General features: G+C 31.0%; 1 protein-coding gene and 1 pseudogene across 1 annotated transcript; both read right to left on the reverse strand.

Moving 5' to 3' along the window:
* Positions 1 to 2907: 2907 nt before the first annotated feature.
* Positions 2908 to 3395, reverse strand: LOC124943330 (annotated as a pseudogene).
* A 3036-nt stretch (positions 3396 to 6431) lies between these two features.
* On the reverse strand, positions 6432 to 6989 carry LOC124942696 (18.1 kDa class I heat shock protein-like). Its single transcript, XM_047483243.1, has one exon. It carries the CDS (start codon positions 6972 to 6974, stop codon positions 6495 to 6497), a length of 480 nt encoding a protein of 159 aa, XP_047339199.1. The 5' UTR covers positions 6975 to 6989; the 3' UTR covers positions 6432 to 6494.
* Positions 6990 to 24503: the final 17514 nt, after the last annotated feature.

Below are 24503 nucleotides of genomic sequence, written 5' to 3' on the forward strand. Positions count from 1 at the left end.
AATATTGTTGTTTTAATATTTTAACTAACGCTAAAACCTAGGAGCATGACTAGGATCAGAAGAATAATCGGTTAAAACTTAAGTGTGATACAACCGATTTTTAAAAGCCAACTTTATAAGTAGATACTATTTTTAAAATGGGTACGGAGGATGAAGCGCGAAAGCTTTTTCTCGAGTATCACTAAATTGCGAACTAAAAGAAACTCTAGTCAATACGTTCATAAATGTATCTCACTTTTATTGATTTAAAAAAATAGTTGGCTACACTATTTTAAACAAATAATCTTTAAAATTAATCATGTTTAATTAATTTAAACTGACGACGGATTTATAAAAAAATAAAATTATAATTTAATTATTTAAAATCTCTTGATTATTTAAAATGAAACTCCAAATTAATTATTTTTAATTAATTTCAAAAGCGATTATTAATCATTTAAAAATCTTTTAAACCAATGGTTTATTATAAAAGAAATTTTCTGACGCAAACCGATGTTAAAATTCTCGAACCTAATGCTTTTCACGGAAACCAAAATAAAGATTTTTTTCTACAGGTTACAATCTAAAAATCTCAAGGGAATACACATAGATTTTACGATCCAAATATATTACGGGAGGAAATTCATATAAGATTACTGAGCTTCTCGATCAAGTAAACAAATAACAATCATATCGACTCTGTTTATTTTTATTTTTAATTTTTAAAACACTCTTTAAGGACAAATAATTATCCCAAACTTTGGAGGGTTAACAACTTTTTCTTAAATTTATGTAATTTCATTATTCTCTTATATTATGTTACAGATTCTTTGAAAAACATTATTATTAATTTTCAATATCAACATGATTGTCTTATAATGCATTATTTTTTTACATTTATTGTTGATTTTATAATAAAGCCAATATTTATAGATCATTTTGGGCTATTCACTCCTAGTACATCTTTATTATTTAATTTATTTGAAAAGTCTTAATAACAATTTAAAATTTTAGTTCTTATGAGGTCTTTATAATTACCAGTCAAAAGATATATTTGTTTATTGTGATATATGAATGAATATCCTTAGTTATATTATTAAATTTAGAAAATAAAATATTGATTAATAATTTTAAAATATTATATATAGTCTTTTAAAGTTGTAACATAGTCAGCAATTTTTATTTATGATTGCGATAAAAGAGTGTAAACTGACACTATTCTTCAATAATTTACTAGCATATAAATGAGGTTTATTTTTGTTTGAGATAAAAAAGTATAATTGATCAATTCCATTTGTTGTTTATGCCAATTATCAATATCACTGTTTGATTTGATATACATTTTGGAGACCTTTTTAATAAAGAGATTTAATTGTTTATTTCTGTTTGAAATAGTGGGACATAATGCCTATCTAAATTTGAAAGAATAATATTTCTCCTATATAAAATGATTTTTTTTTGTCTTAAAATACTATTAGTTAAGATCAAGTCAACACTATTATCATTTTTGTAACAATGTTGAAACAAGCAGTAAAACATTCTCTTCGAATGTAAATTCTCCTTTATGTATTAAAAAAAAAACATGTTCATATTATTTAATTTTACTGATAGACTTTTAACAAATAAGTTGAAAACATTGACTTCATTTACTTGCATCATCGGATGGATACAAACACAAACTCACACTGATTATGTTTGCAGGTTGTTCTGTTCAACCGGATAGCTTCATGTATGATTGCAGGTTGTTCTGTTCAACCGGATAGCTTCAGGTATGTTTGCAGGTTGTTCAGTTCAACCGGATAGCTTCAGGTTTTAGATTTGTCATTGCTTCTCCTAGCCGGCTAGATTTCTTGACAAGTTGGAGTTCTTGACAGGTTGGAGTTCTTGACAGGTTGGAGTTCTTGACAGGTTGGAGTTCTTGACCGGTTGGAGTTCTTGACCGGTTGGAGTTCTTGACCGGTTGGAGTTCTTGACAGGTTAGAGTTCTTAACCGGTTGGAGTTCTTGACAGGTTGGAGTTCTTGACCGGTTGGAGTTCTTGACAGGTTGGAGTTCTTGACAGGTTGGAGTTCTTGACAAGTTGGAGTTCTTGACCGGTTGGAGTTCTTTACAGGTTGGAGTTCTTGACCGGTCCTGCACAATAAGTTTGTTTTATTAAATTCTTATTAACTGGTTAATTTTATCTAACAATTTCTCCCTTTTTGATTATTTTATTTAAAATATTCAAAACCATGCGTCCGGTAGACCTTTAAAGAGTTTGTTGTTTTGAAGAATATTTTGGTAAAAAGACTTTGAAATTTTTTGCGAAAATTTTGAATAAAGTTTTATCTATGAATAGTCTTTTAGAGTTGCAACATAGTTAGCAATTTTTTTTATGATTGAGATGAAAGAGTGTAAACTTACAATATTTTTCAATAATTTATAAAAAAAAATATTATTGATCAATTGTTGTTTATGCCAATTATCAATATCACTATTTGATTTGATATACATTTTTGAAACCTTTTTAATAAAGATGTTTAATTGTTTATTTCTGTTTGAAATAGTGGGTCATAATGCCTATCTTAATTTGAAAGAATAATATTTCTCCTATATAAAAGGATTTTTTTGTCTTAAAATACTATTAGTTAAGATCAAGTCAACACTATTATCATTTTTGTAACAATGTTGAAACAAGCAGTAAAACATTCTCTTTGAATGTAAATTCTCCTTTTAAGTATTAAAAAAAACATGTTCATATCATTTAATTTTACTCATAGACTTTTAGCAAATAAGTTGAAAACTTGATTTCATTCACTTCCATCGCCGGATGGATACAAACACAAACTCAGACTGAAAATCCTTTTGACAACTCAAGACTCACACGAAGATAATGATGGCTTAGGAACTAATTATTATTATTATTAAGGTTGTTTCTGCGAACCTCTTCTTAGCGGGAAATGTCAATTGACTTCACCTCCGGCTTGTTCTCGGGCTCCTTTGGCACGGTCACCTTGAGGACGCCGTTTTTCATGGTCGCCTTTATCTGCTCCATCTTGGATTCTCGGGCAACCTGAACCGGCGCGGGAACTTTCCGGTGCTCCACTCCAGCCGATGCCACTTATCGGTCTTCTCTTCCTGTTCTTTGTTCCTCTCCCCGCTGATCTGAAGAACCCGATCTTCTTCGACCTCCACTTTGACCTCGTCCTTCTTCAGCCCAGGTAAGTCTTCCGTAAACACGTGAGCCTCCGGCGTTTCCTTCCAGTCGATTCTGGCGGCTGCGAAGGTCGAGGTCTCGCGGTGAGAGGAATTGGAGGAAGAGAAAGGGATTAATCCTGATTCGAAGGTCGAATCCTGATAAAGCCATGATACGATGTCATTTTGATTGATACCTCCTTCTTCATCGCGATCGCCGGAAGGATAAAGATGTAGTCCCATCTTTGATATCTCAAAGATGAAATACAACATACAACCAACCTATCGGCTAATTCAAGGGATGAGATATTCACCCTACCATCTTTGTATGTTTTCTGTTTATGATGTTTTATGGTTGGAAATCAATCCTAAGATTATTTATAAATTTCTGGATAGGTTAGAAATAATCAATCAACCTTAAACAGAAAAGGCCAAATTTGAATTTAAAAAATAAAAAACGAGTTTGTTTATCTTGGGCTAATTCCCTTGAATCCCAGCCCAGAAAGCATCTCAAAATGATTATAATCATGTTGTGCAACTGTTTGGATCATGTTTGATCAAAATAAAAAATTTCAATTAAATTGAAAATTTTGAGTTCTTGATTTGATCAAAGCGAACGATCAGTGTTCTGGTGTAGGTACCAATCGAATATATGATCTATAAGGAAGTTATTGGAAAGCTCATATCTCCTCAAAACAACTTTAAAACCAAAAAATCAATTTTTGATAAAAAAAAACTGTTTTGAATGATTCAATCATCATTCAAGTTAATTGACACATTAAGATGATGATCAACATATTTTTGAGAGCCTTGTTAAGCTACCGAAGCTCTTGGATCAAAGAATCCAAGTTCAAAACAAAATTACAAAACACTGCGCTTTTGTGTTTTGAGGACCGAGAGGTCCGACCGACAACCTTCGGTCCAGACCGAGACCTAGTACTAAGAGGTCCGACCAAGAAATAAGATAGGACCGACAAGCGAGAGGTTCGACCAATGTTCTTGAGCTATGGCCGAGAGGTCCGACGGATGTTCTTGAGCTATGGCCGAGAGGTCTAAACCAGGACCGAGAGGTCTAAACCTAGGACCAAGAATTCTAAACCTAGGACCGAAGACTCTTGACCTTAAACGAGAATTTTTGAACCTAGGACCGGTGGGTTTACACACCATAACCGATGATCTTGGCCAAGGACCAAGAGTCCTTAGCACCTCAACCGAGGAAATTCGGCACTCCAACTGAAGATCCCAAGCCTCGAACGAGAGGCTCCTTTACCCAGATCGAGGATTTTTAGACCCCGATTGAAAATGAACCCAAGGCCTATGACTCCGGTCCTAAGGCCTGTTTGGTTCCACTTTTCAAAACCCAAAATTATTTTTGTAATATTGGAACCCTAATTATTTTCTAAAAATCTCAAGTGATTATAAAATGATTTCAAAATATTTCTATGTTTTTTTTAAGTAAGACCTATTTTGTGTTTATTCTAAACTCTAACACTCTTAAAATGACTGATGTTCTTCAAGTATATATTCTTCCATAGTTATAATCAACAACATTAACCATCATTTAAATATTGTTGTTTCAATATTTTAAATAACGTTAAAATCTAGGAGCATGACTAGAATCAGGAGAATAATCGGTTAAAACTTATGTGTGATACAACCGATTTTCAAAAGCCAACTTAATAAGTAGAGACCATTTTAAAAACAGGTACGGAGGATGAAACGTGAAAGCCCTTTCTTGAGTATCACCAAATTATGAACTAAAAGAAACTTTTTCTTTTTGGGAAAACTAAAAGAAACTTTGGCCAATACGTTCATAAATGTATGTCACTTTTATTAATTTTCAAAAAATAGTAGTTGGCTACTCTGTTTTAAAACAAATAATCTTTAAAATTAATTATGTTTAATTAATTTAAACTGACGGATTTATAAAAAAATAATATTATAATTTAATTATTTAAAATCTCCTGATTATTTAAAATGAAAGTACTCCAAATTAATTCTTTTTAATTTATTTCAAAAGCGATTATGGATCATTTTAAAATCTTTTATACCAATGGTTTTATTTAAAAAAGAAAATTCGACGCAAACCAACGTTAAAAAATCTCGAAACTCATGTTTTTCACAAAAACCAAAATAAATGTTTTTCCGCGTGTTACGATCACAGAGGAATACACATAGATTTTACAATCCAAATATATTACGAGAGGAAATCCATATAAGCTTATTGTTCTTCTCGGTGGTGTTTAAGTAAGCAATCAACAATTATATGTACTCTGTTTATTTATTTATTTTTAATTTGTAAAACACTCTTTAGGGAAATATAATTATCCCAAACTTTTGAGGGTTTACAATTTTTTTTCTTAAATTTATGTAATTTCATTATCCTCTTATGTTGTAGATTCTTTGAAAAATATTATTATTAATTTTCATTATCAACATGTTTGTCTTATACTCATTATTTTTTTAGATTTATTGTTAATTTTATAATAAAGCCAATATTTATAGTTCATTTTGGGCTATCACTCCTAGTACATCTTTATTATTTAATTTATTTGAAAGGTCTTAATAACAATTTTAAATTTTAGTTCTTATGAGGTCTTTATAATTACCCCTGTCAAAAGATATATTTGTTTATTGTGATATATGAATGAATATCCTTAGTTATACTATTAAATTTAGAAAATAAAATATTGATTAATAATTTTAAAATATTATATATAGTCTTTTAGAGTTTCAACATAAACAGCAAAATTTTTTTATGATTGAAATGAAAGAGTGTAAACTCACAATATTGTTCAATAAATTACTAGCATATAAATGAGGTTTATTTTTGTTTGAGATAAAAAAAGTATAATTTATCAATTCCATTTGTTGTTTATGCCAATTATCAATATCACTATTTGATTTGATATACATTTTGGAGGCGTTTTTAATAAAGATATTTAATTGTTTATTTCTGTTTGAAATAGTGGGTCATAATGCCTATCTAAATTTGAAAGAATAATATTTCTCCTATATAAAAGGATTTTTTTTTTTTTGTCTTAAAATACTATTAGTTAAGATCAAGTCAACACTACTATCATTTTTGTAACAACGTTGAAACAAGCAGTAAAACATTCTATTTGAATGTAAATTCTCCTTTAAGTATTAAAAAAACCATGTTCATATCATTTAATTTTACTGATAGACTTTTAGCAAATAAGTTAAACAGTTGATTTCATTCACTTCCATCACCGGATGGATACAAACACAAACTCAGACTGAAAATTCTTTTGACAACTCAAGACTCCCACGAAGATAATTATTATGATTATTATTAAGGCTGTTTCTGCGAACCTCTTCTTAGCCGGAAATGTCAATTGACTTCACCTCCGGCTTGTTCTCGGGCTCCTTTGGCACGGTCACCTTGAGGACGCCGTTCTCCATGGTCGCCTTTATCTGCTCCATCTTGGCATTCTCCGGCAACCTGAACCGGCGCTGGAACTTTCCGCTGCTCCGCTCCAGCCGATGCCACTTATCGGTCTTCTCTTCCTGTTCTTTGTTCCTCTCCCCGCTGATCTGAAGAACCCGATCTTCTTCGACCTCCACTTTGACCTCGTCCTTCTTCAGCCCAGGTAAGTCTGCCGTAAACACGTGAGCCTCCGGCGTTTCCTTCCAATCGATTCTGGCGGCTGCGAAGGCCGAGGTCTCGCGGTGAGAGGAATTGGAGGAGGAGAAAGGGATTAATCCTGATTCGAAGGTCGAATCCCAGAGGTCTTGAGAGAAGGGATCGAAGAAGACGTTGCTTTGTCGACCACCAAAAATGCTCGGAATTAAGGCCATCTCTGTACGTGCCGATTATCTTGAAAATTCTTAGAAAGCTTTCTTTGTACAAATATATATATATATCACTTCAATACTCTGCACTTCACTTGGCCTTTGATCGGCTGCGTGCTAGTGCATTTAAAAGCCGGGAGACACAATTCTAGTAACTTCGAGGGCTATCTCACATGGCCTAGAGATCTAATCATCATAGAACACGTGTACGAACACGATGATCTCTCTATTCTATATTTTATATACCATGTTAAAAAAATTAATCAAATCAAATAATTTTAATGAAAAACATCATTTTATTTTATAATTTGAATATATATATATATATATATATTTTCGATTTAAAAATAATGATAAAAAAACATATATTTATTAAATTATTTTATAAATATTAAATTAAATAAATCAATATTATAGGATCAAATAATAATGTAAAAAATAAATCACATAACTGAATAATTATAGTATAATAAAAAAAATATAAATAAATTAAAAATATTATTTTAATTGAATAATATAAACCTGTCAAAAATTTACAGAACATCAATAAATAATTTAACTTATTTTAAATATATTTATAATATTAATTCTATAATCTTTTAAATAACAATTTAAAATTAAATAAAAAATAATTGACAAAAAAAAAAATAACAGTAAACTAGTTATAATATGATAGTCAAATGAATTTTACATATTTTGTATGTGTTTATCATTTTTGTCAAATATTTTTATTACCATTTTCAAATTATAACATAATTGTTAAAATGTGATTATAAAATATTCATATTTTTTCAGAAAAGTTCGAGATTCGTGAACTTTAACCTTATTTTGTATGTTAAAATTTTTTTAAATTGATAATTATTTTAAATAATTCCTCATAGATTTTGAATTAATTAATTTGGGTTTAAGTTTAAAAATTTTTAGATTTATTATAATCAAATTAAAATTTTATTTATGGATAATTTTTGATAAATTAATTAAAAATAATTATTTTAACAGATTATTTATTTGAAACTGAACTAATTAATTTTTTTTTAAATTAATAAAAAAAGGCATACGTGTACAAACATATTTTTAGGCAGAATTTTTTCAATTCATTGATCGGTGATACTCAGAAAAAAGATTTCACATTTTATCCTCCGTACCCGTTTTAAAAACGATCTCTATTAATAAATTTGGTTTTGAAAATCGGTTGTATAACATTTATTTTAACCGATTATTCTTCCGGTCCTAAATATGCTTATGTTTTTGTGTATTAAAAAAATTATAACAACAATTATTTAAATGCTGGTACTTGTTGTTGATGATGACTAAGGAAGAAAATACTTAAAGAACATAAGTTTAAAAGACAGTAGAGTTTAAAAATAAATCATAAACGAGCCTTTATCAAAATATTTTTGTGAAAATATCCCAAAAATATTTTGAAATCAGTATCTATTTTTTTTCGGAATTTTTAGTAAATAATTTGAGGTTCCAAAATTACAAAAAATAATTTTGGAATTTGAAAATTGGAACCAAACATGTCTTAGGACCGGTGTCCTATGTCTTAGGTTCCTTTTCCTCGGTCGGGGATAAAAAGGCCCCGATCCTATTCGAGTACCCCTCTATCTAGGTTCATGATCCTCGGTGAAGGTGCGAAAGTCTCTCGGTTGGGGGTACTAAGGTCTCTCGGTCCTTGTCTAGAATTCTCGGTCCAAATTCAGGAGTATTCGACCAGGTGTGAGACTCATTAATCCTAGGTTCACTTTCTTGGTCGAATGTAAAAATCCTCAGCCGAACCTCTCAGTCTTGGCTGAAAAATCTTGATCGGACCTCTCGGTCCTAGCAAAAATTTATCGATCAGACCTCTCGGACTTGACCGAAGATCTTTAGTCGGATCTCTTGGTCCTGGTCGGACGTATGGGTGGGAAAATTATTGATATTATAGGTATATCGAAAATATTGTACCGTAATATATCAAAAATATCGATTTTTAAGGTATACCAAAAAAATGTAAGGTATGGTATCGATACCGAAATTATTATTTGTATGGTAAATGTATTAGATTTTTAAAATTTTGGTATATCGAGATATACTTAAATAATATTTATAAATTAATATATATAATACTTATAAGGAAATAAATATATTTAATATTAATTTAATTATAGAAACATAATTTTTCAAAATAAAATCAAAATATAATTATATTATAATATTATTCAATATATGTTATCTATAGACGATAAGATTGAAAAGAGATTCAACCAAACTTTTAATCTCTTGAAACGGTGCAAATGAGTAAAACTAAATACCCAATCCTTTCAATTACTATCAAGGATAATTTTACAATGTCATCCTCAACGGTTGTTAGTGAGTCTAGAGTAAAAGGATAATTGATCTTTTTAAGAGAAATTTAATCTTAAAATGGTGGAGGTATTAGTGTGCACAAATGATTGATTAAAATGAGATGAATTCAACTTATGAAAATATACTACATATGATGAACTTGAATTGTTCAATGAAAATGAACAAATTAAAAAGAGCGAAATGGGCGGTGGAGAAGTTCGAACGATCCCATGACTGTAAATAGTGGTCCTTTTGGCAAAGCAAGGAGAAGATAAATAAGTGAGTAGGCATGTTTTAAGGTAAAACAAATATGCATCCAAATGCAGCGACCGGTTCGAAACAAAGGAGGAAGAATGCTTTTTCTCAAGGTTTTTGGAAGAATTGCAAAGGAAAGCATTTTGCACAATGGGAAGCCAAACGCTAAGGAAAAAAAGAAGCCAAATGTTAAACCCTAATTACAGATAAACCAATTTCGGGTTTACCCTAAGTTGCGATCCACACTTAATCAATTAATCAAAATAAAACACGTTCAAAAAATATATAACACACAGTTTTTTTATTTTAACTATAAAATATTATATACACAATCAATTCACTTAGATATACGATTGGGCTACCCTAAGAATATGACAAAAAAAAAAGGTTTGTTAAGATGTTTTGGAATTGAGATACCTCGTGACGCCCTAATCGGTTTTTTTATGTGGATCATGAAAAATTTGGTTAGTTTTTGATAATAGGTATTTTACTTCTCATACATGGCATTTAGTTTGAAATGTCTCCTTATACACTAACTTGTTTAATAAAACTCTTTATACATTTATTATTATTTGATTTTGCTCATTTCTTATTTACACGGTCAACATTTTTTTACACATAAACAAAGGAGGTGCTTATGTGAAATTACACATTTTTTTAATTACAAACAAAATATTATTATTTTTATTATTAAATTTAAGCATAAATATTTCAGTTTCTTTCTCTAACTTCTTTCTCTCTATGTCATTTTTCATAATTAAATAACACAAAACTTCTCTATTGTATTTTTTACAAAAATAAAAATTCTAGTCATTTCTTCTTCTCGAGCCAAAGTAGACTTTCACCGACGATTGTTAAACTTTAGGCATAGCATGTTTCATACAACCATTATAGTCTTAAGTTGATCTAAATGTTTTAGACCTTCACCATGTGGGAATCTTATATCGTGGAGTGGAAGGCTAAAAACACCAAGAATATGAATATTGATTCTAACTCTCCACAATTGTCCATAATTTCTCATGTTAATGGAAATATTTGACTGTTTTCATCCTTCCCATTAGACTGCCTTTACACATGATTTAAAAAAAATAAACATCAACTCCAATGCAACATGCTTTCCAGCCTCTTTTACAACCATTCAGTGTCGTTCCTGAGATTTTTTAGGCCTTAGGCGAAAGCACGAAATTGAGGCCATACGCATAAACTTCACTTGTGTTTCACCGTTGATCTTCAATAACCTTCCAATATCTACAAAGATGCAACATAAATTGTCAACGAAAGTGAATTCTTCTTGCATTTTTAGATGCAAAATCATTGATAATTGTATCGTAATCAATATATTCCAAAAAATCTTTTTCAATACATAAAATAGCAAGTCCATTCAATCTATCTTGAGACATCGAAGATCTTAGATAAATTTTCAATAATTTTAACACATTATCCACTGATTTTGAATAAACCAACCATTTCCTATCCCTTTCTTCTCCATTACTTAACTTTTGAGAATAGTGAAAATAAGAAAAGTAGGGTTACGAAATTGGGATTTTTGAGTCGACATAAAAGGGACGTACAACCCAATATCCATAAAACTCGAATATCCCGTCACCAATAACAGGGTATGCTTCCTGGGCCTCAAATTGGCATATGAAAAAGAGGCAACTAAGCTAGAAGTCATTGGTGACTCTAACTTGGTCATATCCCAAGCCAATGACATGTGGCAAGTGAAAGGAGAAAACATGAAACACTACCACACCCACTTGACTAAACTCATGAACAAATTCGATTAAGTATCATTGATTCATGCTACAAGATCCAAAATCGCTTTGCGGATGCTAGGTACTTTGGCAGCCTTGACTTAAAGGTTCTAAGCTCTTTTTCGTTTGTAGGCGATTATCCTGAGAGCAACCCTCCATTAAAGGTTTTTGAAGTAAAAGAATGTAAATAAACCCCATTAAAGCGAGGCATATAGCCATAAATTGAGAAAGGACACCTTAACATTACTTTTGTTAAAAAATGAGAGGTTTAAACTCATGCTTTGGGAACAAAAAACCCAAAAAATGAATTGTAATAAACTCCGAAAATCTCTAAAGATTTTGAAAAATGTTCATGTATTAGTTAAGGTATTTAAATAACCCTTTGTGCTGACTCAGAGTCTAGTCTTCATTGCTACGACACAAGAGCAAAATGTACCAATTTTACAAGATACACTCCGGAACGAAAAATTAACACGGCTCAAGTGGTCAAGGTATTGAAATCACCATTTGTGGCCTACCCAATATCTGAATCTAGATTGCATATGGAAAATGCATGTATGTACTGATTCTACCACATATACCCACGAGCCAACAAAAGAGAAAATAAAAGAAGAGAGAAAATGGCATATTAAAACCCAAAGAAGAAAGTCAAAAGCCAATCCCAAATGTTTTTGCGATGAGTCGAACTTTCAAGAAATGTGGCTTAGGGCTGAGCAACCAAAAATAAGTTGCATTCTTTTATCAAAAGGTCAGAATGACCTTCCTCGAGGATTATGATCATTTATAATCGTTTGTATACGAGATCGAATTTATAGCCGATATCTGAAAATTTGGGGGGAAAAATCTTATTTTTTGATGAAAGAAAAATCATCACAAAGGACGTAAAAGATGTTCAAAACCTAGCTCTGAATACATTTTGAATCTGAAAACATCATGATTCATTTCAAAGGATCAAGGTTTATTCCAATCTCAAAAAATAAAAGAGATAAACAAGGATATGACTTGGGAAACAAAAAAAAATGTTTCTATCGCCGAATAAGTATCAAATTCCTATCGTACGAATAAGTACTCAACAAATTCCTATCTCTCGATAGGTGCTTTAATACAAAGCATATCTCCCAAATAGGTATTCCAAACCCTATCACTCAATAGATATTTAAGCCTTGTTTATCAATAATCACAACGATTATTTGTACATTCATGTTCAAATCCTATCTTTCGATAGGTAATCCAAAATAGTCCTTTTCGAAATCCTATATTTTGATAGGTACTCCAATGAAGTTTCATTCTCTAATATACTGTTCTGAACTTGTTCTTTGAAAAATTTTCTATTCCGAATTCCCTAAACATGAACGCCTATTTATTGATGGCACCATGATCATTTATACATGATCATTTCAACCACACATACGAGTATGTTTCACGGAATGTTTGTTAACTTCTGCAACAAACAATAAAGATACTTTGATCATATATACATGATCACACAATAGTAAGTCTTATTAGGAAAGCTTGTTAGCTTTCTCACTAAGATATGTTTGTTGATAAGTCTCATGGTCATAAGTTTATGATCGCCATGAAATGTTACTTATTAGTAACCAAATGAAAGGCTACTAAATATTTCATGTTCTTTGCATTTCTCATAATAATAACCCTTAGTCATTTATACATGAATAAAACATGAATAATCTATTGATATTCAAGCTATACAGGAATTGATATTTTAATACCTAGAATTATCGTTACTCCATGAATTTTTTTTTTTGGAAACAGCTTAGTGCCATTTCATTAAAAAAAAACCCAAATGAGGGAAAAAAATACAAAAGTTTAAGATCAGATCTAGACAATTTCTAGATTTGACAATGAAACAATAATTGAATTACAGACAATAACAATAATCAATTAGAGCCTACAACGTTTTTACTTTTATTCTACTTGTAACCTTCTCAAACGAAATATCTCATATCTGGCAGAGCTTTCTATTCTCTTCATTCTTTTCGATTCCTCTCCAGGATTGAATGAGTGCATTTCCATCTGAAGTTACATCTCTCCAAATATCTTCAGCGATTCTACTTCTTCCACTGTGAGTTCTTGAATTTCTTTCTTTTCAGATATTGTAGATTACTACTCCAAAATAGCATTTCAACATACTTACATAGAATGATCTTCCTTTTGCTTTATTCTTCATCCACTCTTGGATTTCTTCCCATATTCCTGGAAAGTTGATGATGTTCATGTTTGCAACATACATCTTCCAGATTTGTATTACAAAAGAGCATTCCCCAAATAAATGGTTTATGCTTTCCTCAACTCCCGAACATATAACACAGTTGATATCAGGAATGTTTATGTATTTTCGAATTCTGTCTTTTGTTGTCAATCTTTTCCTGTATACCAGCCAAAGAATAAATTGGTGACGAGGAATAATCTTTGGAGACCATACCACATTATGTCAATCTATCTCTTGTCCTCTTGTTCTAACAATTTCCCATGCCTTTCCTGTAATAAATTTCTCATTGCTTTCTATTTTCCAGCATATTTCATCATTATTTTCATTGAGTTGCCTCTGCCTCATTAGGTTTAGGATTTTATCACCTTCTGGAATACGCCTCAAAAGTGAATCACATTTACCTTCATAGACGTCTCTAAATGAGTACTTGATATATTCTCTTCTAACTCTGTTTCATTGCATTTCTTCTTTGAATATATGGGAATATTATCCAGCCAAGAATCATGCCAGAATAGTACCCCTCTTCCATTTCCAATTGTGGTTTTCACCATTTAAAAGGCATCTTTTCTTGTTTTTAGGATTTTCTTCAATGACCATGCCATTTTTTCATTGATGCTTCGTGTCCAGATACTCTTCTCTTCTTTCATAAATTTTGTATGCACCCATTTGACCCATAGGGAGTCCGTTTTTTTCTCCAACTCCCATAAGCTCTTGATGGTGAGGGCTTTGTTCAATTCAACACAACTTTTATTCCTAGTCCGCCTTCTTCTATTGGAGTGCAAACATCCTCCCATTTGACTTTTTTTCCTCCTCTGCCTTGTGTTCCCCAGATGTAATCTCTCATGATTCTATCGAGTTCAGCCATTACTTTCTTTCGGGATGACTATCTGTTGTGCCCAGTAGCCAATAATTCCAAAGATGACTCTTTTAACGAGCTCGATTCTACCTGCATAAGACAGTTTTTTCGTAGCCCAACCCAAGACAGAATTTCTAACCTTTTCTATTAGTTGTCTGAAGTGATTGTATCGGAGTTGTTTTGTTGACAGGGGTACTCCAAGGTATTTCACTGGTAGTTCACCTTCCTTGATTCCCATAATATTGAATATGTTTTCTTCCCTTTCTTCATTAACCCCTCCATAGAAAGCCTGACTTTTGTCCTCATTGATGTATAGACCTGTAATACTCGAAAAGATTGTTAGAGCTTCTTTGATTATACTAACAGATTCAACATCCGTATAAGCCACAAAAAATAGATCATCTGCAAAACATATATGGGTTATTGCTTCTTCTTTGTAGTATGGGTGAAATTTGAAATAATGACTTCTCAAAAGCATTTTTAAAATGCAGTCAAGAATTTCCATTATTAAGACGAATAGGTAAGGAGATATAGGGTCTCCTTGCCTTACTCCCCTTTCACCCTTGAAAAAGCCTCCATGAATACCATTCACGCTCACAACAAAGTGAGGAGTGGAAACACATTGCATAATCCAATCAATGAAAATAATTGGAAAACTTGCAGCAAGGAGGAATTCGTGGATTGATCCCCATCTGATCGAGTCAAAAGCTTTTTTAATGTCAATTTTGAAAGCCACACGTGGCGATATATTTTTCTTGCCATATCCATTCAATAAGCTCTACATGAGTAGGATGTTATGGGAAATAGAGCGTTTGGGAATAAATGCTAATTGCCCTAATCCTACAAGTTTATCAATAACTGTTTTCAAACGTTGCGAAATGATTTTTAAATAATTTTGTAAATAACATTGCAGCATGAAATAGGACGAAAGTCCTGAATTTTTTCTGGAATTGAATTCTTAGGAATCAAATTCAACACTGTGACGTTCCATTGCTTCAACATTTTCCTGTTTTAGAAGAATTCTAAAACCCTTCGCTTACATCTTTACCTACTATTTCCCAGTTTTCTTTGAAGAAGTTTGCGTTGAAACCATCTGGCCCTGGGTTTTATCCCCTTTCATCGAAAATACAGCTTTTTTGACTTCTTCCATACTAACTCTTGTAATCAATTGGTTACCACTTTCTTCACTGATTTTTCTTTGCACAATCTGTTGAAGCAATCTTTGACTGTCCTCTATTATTGTGCTTGTTTCTGTTCCAATCAGCTCTTTGTAGATACTTATTGCTTCCTCATGAACTGTCTTTTGTCCCTGTAAAACATCTCCATTTGAGTTTGTGAGCCTTAGGACCTGATTTCTGAAATTCCTTGATCAACATTTTTTATAGAAAAAGAAGTATTCTTGTCTCCTAATGAAAGCCAATTTTCTCTAGATTTTTGCTTAGAAAAACTTTCCTCTTTAGAACAGAGGTCTCTGAATCGCGTAAGAGCCTCTTTTTCCTCTTCTCTGTTATAAGGTAGATTTGGGGCTCTTAGTGTCTTGCTTTGTATTTCCTCCAGTTTTGTTCTGTTTTCCTCTACTCTTTTAGAAATCCCACAATATTTTTTCCGGTCTAACTTATTTAGCTTCCCTTTCAGTAATCTTAGTTTCTCACAAACTCTGAACATCTTTGTTCTATTAATTCTGATGTTCCAAGTTTCATTAAGGATTTCATTAAATTCTTCATCTTTCATCCAGAAGTTGAAGAACTTAAAGGGTCTTTTCTGTTTTTTCTCCTTCTCCCAAAAGAATTTGAAAGGGTAGTGATCAGAGATACCTGGTTGCAAAACCTGGATTTGGCTTCTTGGGTAAAACTCCACCCATTTTTCATTCACTAGGCCTCTATCAATTCTACTCTTTCTCATGTTGTCCGCCCCTCTTGTAGTTGACCATAAAAATAGATTACCTGAGGAAGACGGTTCAATGCAGCTTATTACTCCATGAATTTTACGGATACTTGTCAAGTTCTGTAAAATAGGATTTTCAAGAATCATCCTTGTTAGGATAAACACAAAAAAAAGGATTTCCTAAAGAAACTCTTAGAAACACCTCGATGAATGTTATGTATAGCATAAACAAATCATTCCAACTGCGACACGCTACAAGTTCTATCTTTCCTAACTCCCTCATTATAAATTGAACAAGATAACTTATTGTTAGATGTCATAATCGAATAAACGTTTTCAAAAACTAGTTTGTTGTATTCTAACTCGATTCGAGAGGGACACTCTATAAGCACTAAAAATCAACACTCCAATTGATAATATTAAAATAATTATTTTAAATCATTTTTAAATAAATAAGATCAAAATAATTATTTTGAAACCAAAGAAACGCGAGTCCGGGCCACAATGGAATGACTAACGCCCTATTAGTCAGGACGCTAACGGACCGCCCAAACGCAATGCCATTGGACAAAATGCAAACAGCACACCAAAATTCGCTCAACACGATGCCATTTTGAACGTCACCTTCGTCTCCAACGCGCTGGTGGAGTGGATAAGCTTTAAAGGTTCGTGTTGATCTTGTCTTTTTGGAACTAGACCTTGGTCCACCAAATTTATTGATTCAAAGTCTAGAATGATCAACCTACGATAGTGATCATTCTTCCTTACAAAAATAGGGATGAATCATCCCTATTCTAGCCACTTGATCCAAGAATAGTTAAAACACCATTAATGGCTTTTGGATAATTTGATCCAATAGACTGGATAAACCGACTTAAGAATGCTATAAATAGTTTCCTTAAGTAATTCTGAAGTGAAGGAACCAACTCATAACCTCCAATTCAAAGAAAATAAAAATCCTCCATTAAAGCTTGAAGCTTTTGGATTTTTTTGAATTTTTGTTTTAGGCCTTAAATTTGGATCTGAGCATCCAAAAAGCTACCATAAGATTTAAAGAGTGTTCTCCAATCCTTGGTAAGGTTCCAATCACTCTTTAATTCCTATTTACAATTTTAATTTGAAATTTTTATATTTCAAATTGCATAATCTTATGTTTACTATTTATAGTGTTTTATTATTGGAAATCCATCCCTAGATGATTTAAAAAGTATTTGGATAGGATATAACTGATCAATCGATCTAAATAATAAAAAACCAAAATTGAATTTTAAAAATAAAAAAACAGGTTTGCTATTCTTGGGTTAATTCTATTGAATCACATCCCAGAAACATCCCAACTTGATTATAATGATGTTGAGAAACTATTTGGATCATGTTTGATCAAAATCGAAAATTTTAAAATGAATTGAATTTTTTTAGTTCATTAATTGGTCAAAACGAACAGCTAGTGTTCTTGTTTTGATACCAATCAAGTATATGTTCTATAAGAAAGCTATTGGGATATCACATGTCACTTCAAAACAACTTTAAAATTAAAAAACCCGAATTTTTATCACAAAGTATTTTGAACAAATTGATCATCATCCAGGTCAATTTATACCTTGAGATGATGATCAACTTGTTCTTGGGAGCTTTGTGAAGCTAGCCAAACTTTTAGATCAAAGAATCATACCTAAAAATGAATTAAAAAAACTGCACTTTGTGTGTTTGAGGACCGAGGCTCGTTATCCTAGGACCGAGAAAATCGAACCTAGGATTGAGACCTAGGACCGATTTTCTTGAGCAAACTGAGACCTGGGACCCATGTTCTTTAGCTAGGATTGAGAGATCCGACCGGAGATTTTTACATAGGACCGATACTCCCTAACCTAGGACCGAGAGTCCTAACCCTATGATTCAGAGTTCTAACCTTGGGACCGAGTCTCCATAACCCTAGGACCAAGAGTCCTAACCCTAGGAACGAGAGTCCTAATATTAGGACCGAGAGTCCTAACCCTAGAACCGAGAGTTCTAACCTTGGGACCGAAACTCCATAACCCTAGGACCAAGAGTTCTAACCTTGGGACCAAGATTCCTTAACACTATGACCAAGATTCCTATCCCAAGGACTGAGAGTTCTGACCTTAGGACCGAGATATCTAACCTTAGGACCGAGAGCTTATAAACACAAGACCGAGAAACTTAGCCCCTAACCTATGACCGAAAGATTTATACACCTAGACTGGTAAGATCAACCAATGACCAAGAGTTTTTAGCACCTTGATCAAGGGACTTCGATCCTTAGACCGAAGATTCCGAGCCTTGAGCCAGAATGAGGGTCTTTTGATCTCGACCAATTGAAATGAACCCTAGACCTATGACTCCGGTTCTAGGGTCTTTAATAAATCCAAAATTAAATTTATAATTTTCGGACTCCAAATAATTTCTAAATATCCAGAAAAATTAGAAAATGCATTTTCAATATTTTTGGGATATTTCCACAAAATATTTCAAGAAAGATTAGTTTTGTGTTTATTTATAAACCTTAATGCCTTTAAAATTATTTGATATTCTTCACGTAATTCCTCCCTTGTTATTATCCAGAACATGTACTCACATTTAAATGTTGATGTTTCAATACTTTAAATAATGTTAAACCCAGAAGTTGATTAGGAACGGAAAAATAAACGATTATAACTCAAATGTTATACAACCGATTTCAAAAGCTAACTTTATAAGTAGAGACCATTTTGAAAACGGGTACGGAAGATAAAGCACGAAAGCCTTTTCCCAACTATCACCAAACTACGAACTAAGAGAAAACTCTAGTAAATACGTGTGTATACATATGCCAACTTTTATTGATTTTTTTAAAAATCAATTGGCGACTCTATTTCAAAATAAATAATCTTTTAAATTAATTATGTTTAATTAATTTAAATTAAATGATTTCTTAAAAAATCAAATTGTGATTTGATTAAGATAAATCTTCGGAAATTAAAATTGAACCCGAAATTAATTATTTTTAATTCATTTCAAAAATCTGTCAGAAATTAGTAAAATCATTTAAAAATAATGTTTTATTTTAAAAAAAAATCCTGACAAGCAAATCGAGGTTGAATTTCTCGAATCTCGAGATTTTCACGGGAACCTAATATGAAGGGGGTTTTCCGGGAGTTACAAGTTGAATTGTATTAATTATATTGAATATATTTTTCTATTCTAATATTATCCATATTTTATTAAGTATTTGACACATTAGTTACATATCTTAAAATTATTGTAATGTTTTTTTATTGAAATTGTTTTATATCTTTATCGTGTGCATAACACGAGAATCCTAGTAGGATATATAATGATGCTTAAGTCCAAATTACTCTAATTTACTGGTCAAGAGTTGTGGTTAATTTGGATATATATGTGAGAGTAAATGGATATTTGAGTCGAGTCATAATGATTCACCCATGAATTGAAGCCGTTATATATAGAATGATGTTTAATTCCAAATTGCTCCAATTTGTCGGATTGAGAGTTATGGTTAATTTGGATATATATAAAAGTAATGGATACTTGACTCGGTTCATAGGTTGACCCACCCATAAATTGAAACAGTTAAATTTAAAAAATTAAATTAAAAAGGCTATATATAAGTCTCGAACTTACAATCTAATAACATAAGTACAACACTTTAATTAATTTCGCTAAAAATGCTTTATATATTAAATTTAACATAAAATTTGATGAACATATGTGTTTGCTAACAATATAAGTTAAACATTTTAACCAACAAAGCAATAAATTTTATATTTTAAATTCTATAATTTAATATGTATATAAATAATGAATTTATTAAGAAAACTTTATAATATCAATGTGTAAGTATCTCTATAAACACTAAAAATCTGTACACAAATTTATAAAATTAAAATAATTATTTTTATTTATTTTATAATAAAATTAAATCAAAATAATTAACTCCAAAGTCAAAACCCAATTAAAAATTTTAATTAGATTAATTATTTTGATATAAAGCCTAATCAATGAAGGAAAATGGCCAAAATAAAAATTAAATTATTTGAAATAAATGTTGTACTTATTTATCTTAAAATAATTTTAGAAAATAATTAATGGATTAAAATAAAAATTAAGGATGAAATGAGGTACAAATTTCATCCCCAACAATTATTTATTTAACCCTAAAATGTAAAAAATATATATATATATATAAAATTAAATTAATTGGTAAAATATTTTCCATATTTATTTTAACATTTTGTGTATTTAAAAAGATCAAAATTAAAGACATAAGAGGGAAAGAAAAATTAATTTCAAACAAACCTTTAAGGTTTTAATATTAAAATAAAAGGCGTAATCGGGTGTATCTGAGATCTTAGATAAATACTACAGCTGAAATTGTGTCTATCAGATGAGCGCTTGATTTTCATCCAACGCTCCAGATGCACCTGCGTAGCCCACTGCAACCAAAGACACGCACGCACGAGAAGCACTAGATCGGCTTAACGCTTGTTAGCTGAATCGCTAACTGAATGCCCATACACCAACATCGTTGGACAGACCAGTAACAGAACGCGCTAAAGCCATGATACAATGTCATTTTGATTGATACCTTCTTCTTCGTCGCGATCGCCATAAGGATTAAGATACAGTCCCATCTTTGATTTCTCAAAGATGAAATACAACATACAACCAACCATTTCGGCTGATTCAAAGGCTAAATTGATCACCCTACCACAGTGATCATTTCTCATACATCAATAGGGGTGATTCATATCTATTTCATTAAGTGGCTGGATGAATAGTCAAAATTCCATTAATGCCTTTTGGTTGATAAATAGCCTCTCTAAACAAATCTGAAGCCAATAGATCAATTTTCTAACTTTAAATCAAATATTTTCAATGATCCGCCATTAAAGTTTCAAGCTTTTGGATTTTTTAAAAACTTCGCATCAGGCCTTAATCTTAACTTCACAAAAACTTCCCTAAGGACCTAGGAATGTTCTCCAATCCTTTGTAAGATTCCAATCACCCTCTAATTCATATTTACAATTTGAAATTTTTATATTTCAAATTGCATAAGTTTGTATGTTTGCTGTTTATGGTTGGAAATCAACTCTAAGATTATTTATAAACTTTCTGGATAGGTTAGAAATAATCAATCAACCTTAAACAGAAAAATCCAAATTTGAATTTTAAAAATAAAAAATGGGTTTGTTGTTCTTGGACTAATTCCCATGAATCCCAGTCCAGAAAGCATCCAATATGATTATAATCATGTTGGACAACTGTTTGGATCATGTTTGATCAAAATAAAAAATTTCAAATTAATTAAAAATTTTGAGTTCTTGATTTGCTCAAAACGAACAATCAGTGTTCTTGTGTAGGTATCAATCGAATATATGATATATAAGAAAGTTATTGGAAAGCTCATCTCTCCTCAAAACAACTTTAAAACTAAAACTTAAAATTTTGATCAAAAACTATTTTGAATGATTTGATCATCATTCAAGTTTATTGATACATTGAGATGATGATCAACATGTTTTTGAGAGCTTTGTTCAGCTACATAAGCTATTGAATCAAAAAATCCAAGTTCAAAACAAAATTACAAAACCCTACGCTTTTGTGTTCTGAGGACCGAGAGGTCCGACCAACAACCTTCGGTCCGGACCGAGGTCCAACCGAGAAATAAGATAGGACCGACAAGTTCGACCGATGTTCTTGAGTTAAAAGCGAAAGGTCCGATCGATGTTCTTGAGTTAAGATCAAGAGGTTCGACAGATGTTCTTGAGCTAGGACTGAGAGGTCCGACCGATGTTCTTGAGCTATAACCAAGAGGTCTAAACCATGACAAATAGGTCTAAACCTAAGACCAAAGAATCTTGACATTAAACGAGAATTTCCAAAACTAGGACCGATGGGTTTATACACCTTAACTGATGTTCTTGGCATGGGACCAATAGTCCTTAGCACCTCCACCGAGGAAATTCGGCACTCCGGCCGAAGATCCTGTGCTTCGAACGAGATCCAGACTGAGGAATTTTAGACCCCGATTGAAAATGAACCCAAGACCTAGGACTTCGGTTCGAAGACCTGTTTGGTTCCACTTTTCAAAACCCAAAATTATTTTTTAATATTGGAACCCTAATTATTTTCTACAAATCTCAAGTGATTAGAAAATGATTTAAAAATATTTTTGAGATATTTCTACAATTTATTTTTTTGAGTAAGGCCTATTTTTTGTTTATTTCTAAACTCTAACACCCTAAAAATGACTGATGTTTTTCATGTATATTCTTCCATAGTTATAATCAGCAACATGTACCATTATATAAATACTGTTGTTTTAATATTTTAAATAACGCTAAAACATAGGAGCATGACTAGGATCAGAAGAATAATCGGTTAAAATTTAAGTGTGATACAACCGATTTTCAAAAGCCAACTTTATAAGTAGAGACTAATTTAAAAACGGGTACGGAGGATGAAGCGCGAAAACTTTTTCTGAGTATCACTAAATTATGAATTAAAAAGAAACTCTAATCAATACGTTCATAAATATATGCCACTTTTATTGATTTAAAAAAAAATAGTTGGCTAATCTGTTTTAAAATAAATAATCTTTAAAATTAATTATGTTTAATTAATTTAAACTGACGACGGATTTCTAAAAAAATAAAATTATAATTTAATTATTTAAAATCTCTTGATTATTTAAAATGAAACTCCAAATTAATTATTTTTAATTAATTTCAAAAGCGATTATGAATCATTTAAAAATCTTTTAAACCAATGGTTTATTATAAAAGAAAATTTCCGACGCAAACCAAATGTTAAAATTCTCGAACCTAATGCTTTTCACGAAAACCAAAATAAATGTTTTTTTCTACGGGTTAAAATTTAAAAATCTGAAGGGAATCCACATAGATTTTACAATCCAAATATATTACGGGAGGAAAACCATATAAGATTATTGAGCTTCTCGATTAAGTAAACAGATAACAATTATATCTACTCTGTTTATTTTTATTTTTAATTTTTAAAACACTCTTTAAGGAAATATAATTATCTCAAACTTTGGAGGGTTTACAATTTTTACTTAAATTTATGTAATTTCATTATTCTCTTATATTATGTTACAGATTCTTTGAAAAACATTATTATTAATTTTCAATATCAACATGATTGTCTTATAATGCATTATTTTTTTAGATTTATTGTTGATTTTATAATAAAGCCAATGTTTATAGATCATTTTGGGCTATTCACTTCTAGTACAACTTTATTATTTAATTTATTTGAAAAGTCTTAATAACAATTTAAAATTTTAGTTCTTATGAGGTCTTTATAATTACCAGTCAAAGGATATACTTGTTTATTGTGATATATGAATGAATATCCTTAGTTATACTATTAAATTTAGAAAATAAAATATTGATTAATAATTTTAAAATATTATATATAGTCTTTTAAAGTTGCAACATAGTCAGCAATTTTTTTTTATGATTGGGATGAAAGAGTGTAAACTGACACTATTCTTCAATAATTTACTAGCATATAAATGAGGTTTATTTTTGTTTGAGATAAAAAAAAAAAGTATAATTGATCAATTCTATTTGTTGTTTATGCCAATTATCAATATCACTGTTTGATTTAATATACATTTTGGAGACCTTGTTAATAAAGATATTTAATTGTTTATTTCTGTTTGAAATAGTGGGTCATAATGCCTATCTAAATTTGAAAGAATAATATTTCTCCTATATAAAAGGATTTTTTTTTTTTGTCTTAAAATACTGTTAGTTAAGATCAAATGCGAGAAATACATTTCTCGTAATTGAGCAGTAAAACAGGCGCGCAAGGGGTATTACAGACTTTTTACATGACAAAAAGGTCCTTTTTGCAAACTTTATCAACCGTGTCTTTTTTGGAATTAAACCTCTTAAGAGGGACATTTCATCAAATTTCCAAGTCATAATGCCTATCTAAATTTGAAAGAATAATATTTCTCCTATATAAAAGGATTTTTTTTTTTGGTCTTAAAATACTGTTAGTTAAGATCAAGTCCACACTACTATCATTTTTGTAACATCGTTGAAACAAGCAGTAAAACATTCTCTTTGAATGTAAATTCTCTTTTATGTATTAATAATAACATGTTAATATCAGACGTTTAATAATCACCGGATGGATACAAACACAAACTCATACTGAAAATCCTTTTGACAACT

The sequence above is a fragment of the Impatiens glandulifera genome, chromosome 6 (genome assembly GCF_907164915.1).
Source record: "Impatiens glandulifera chromosome 6, dImpGla2.1, whole genome shotgun sequence".
NCBI lineage: Eukaryota > Viridiplantae > Streptophyta > Magnoliopsida > Ericales > Balsaminaceae > Impatiens > Impatiens glandulifera.

Bases quoted from the DNA above. Each gene is read 5' to 3' on its own strand.
- LOC124942696 (XM_047483243.1), bottom strand. From the start codon at position 6,974: ATGGCCTTAATTCCGAGCATTTTTGGTGGTCGACAAAGCAACGTCTTC.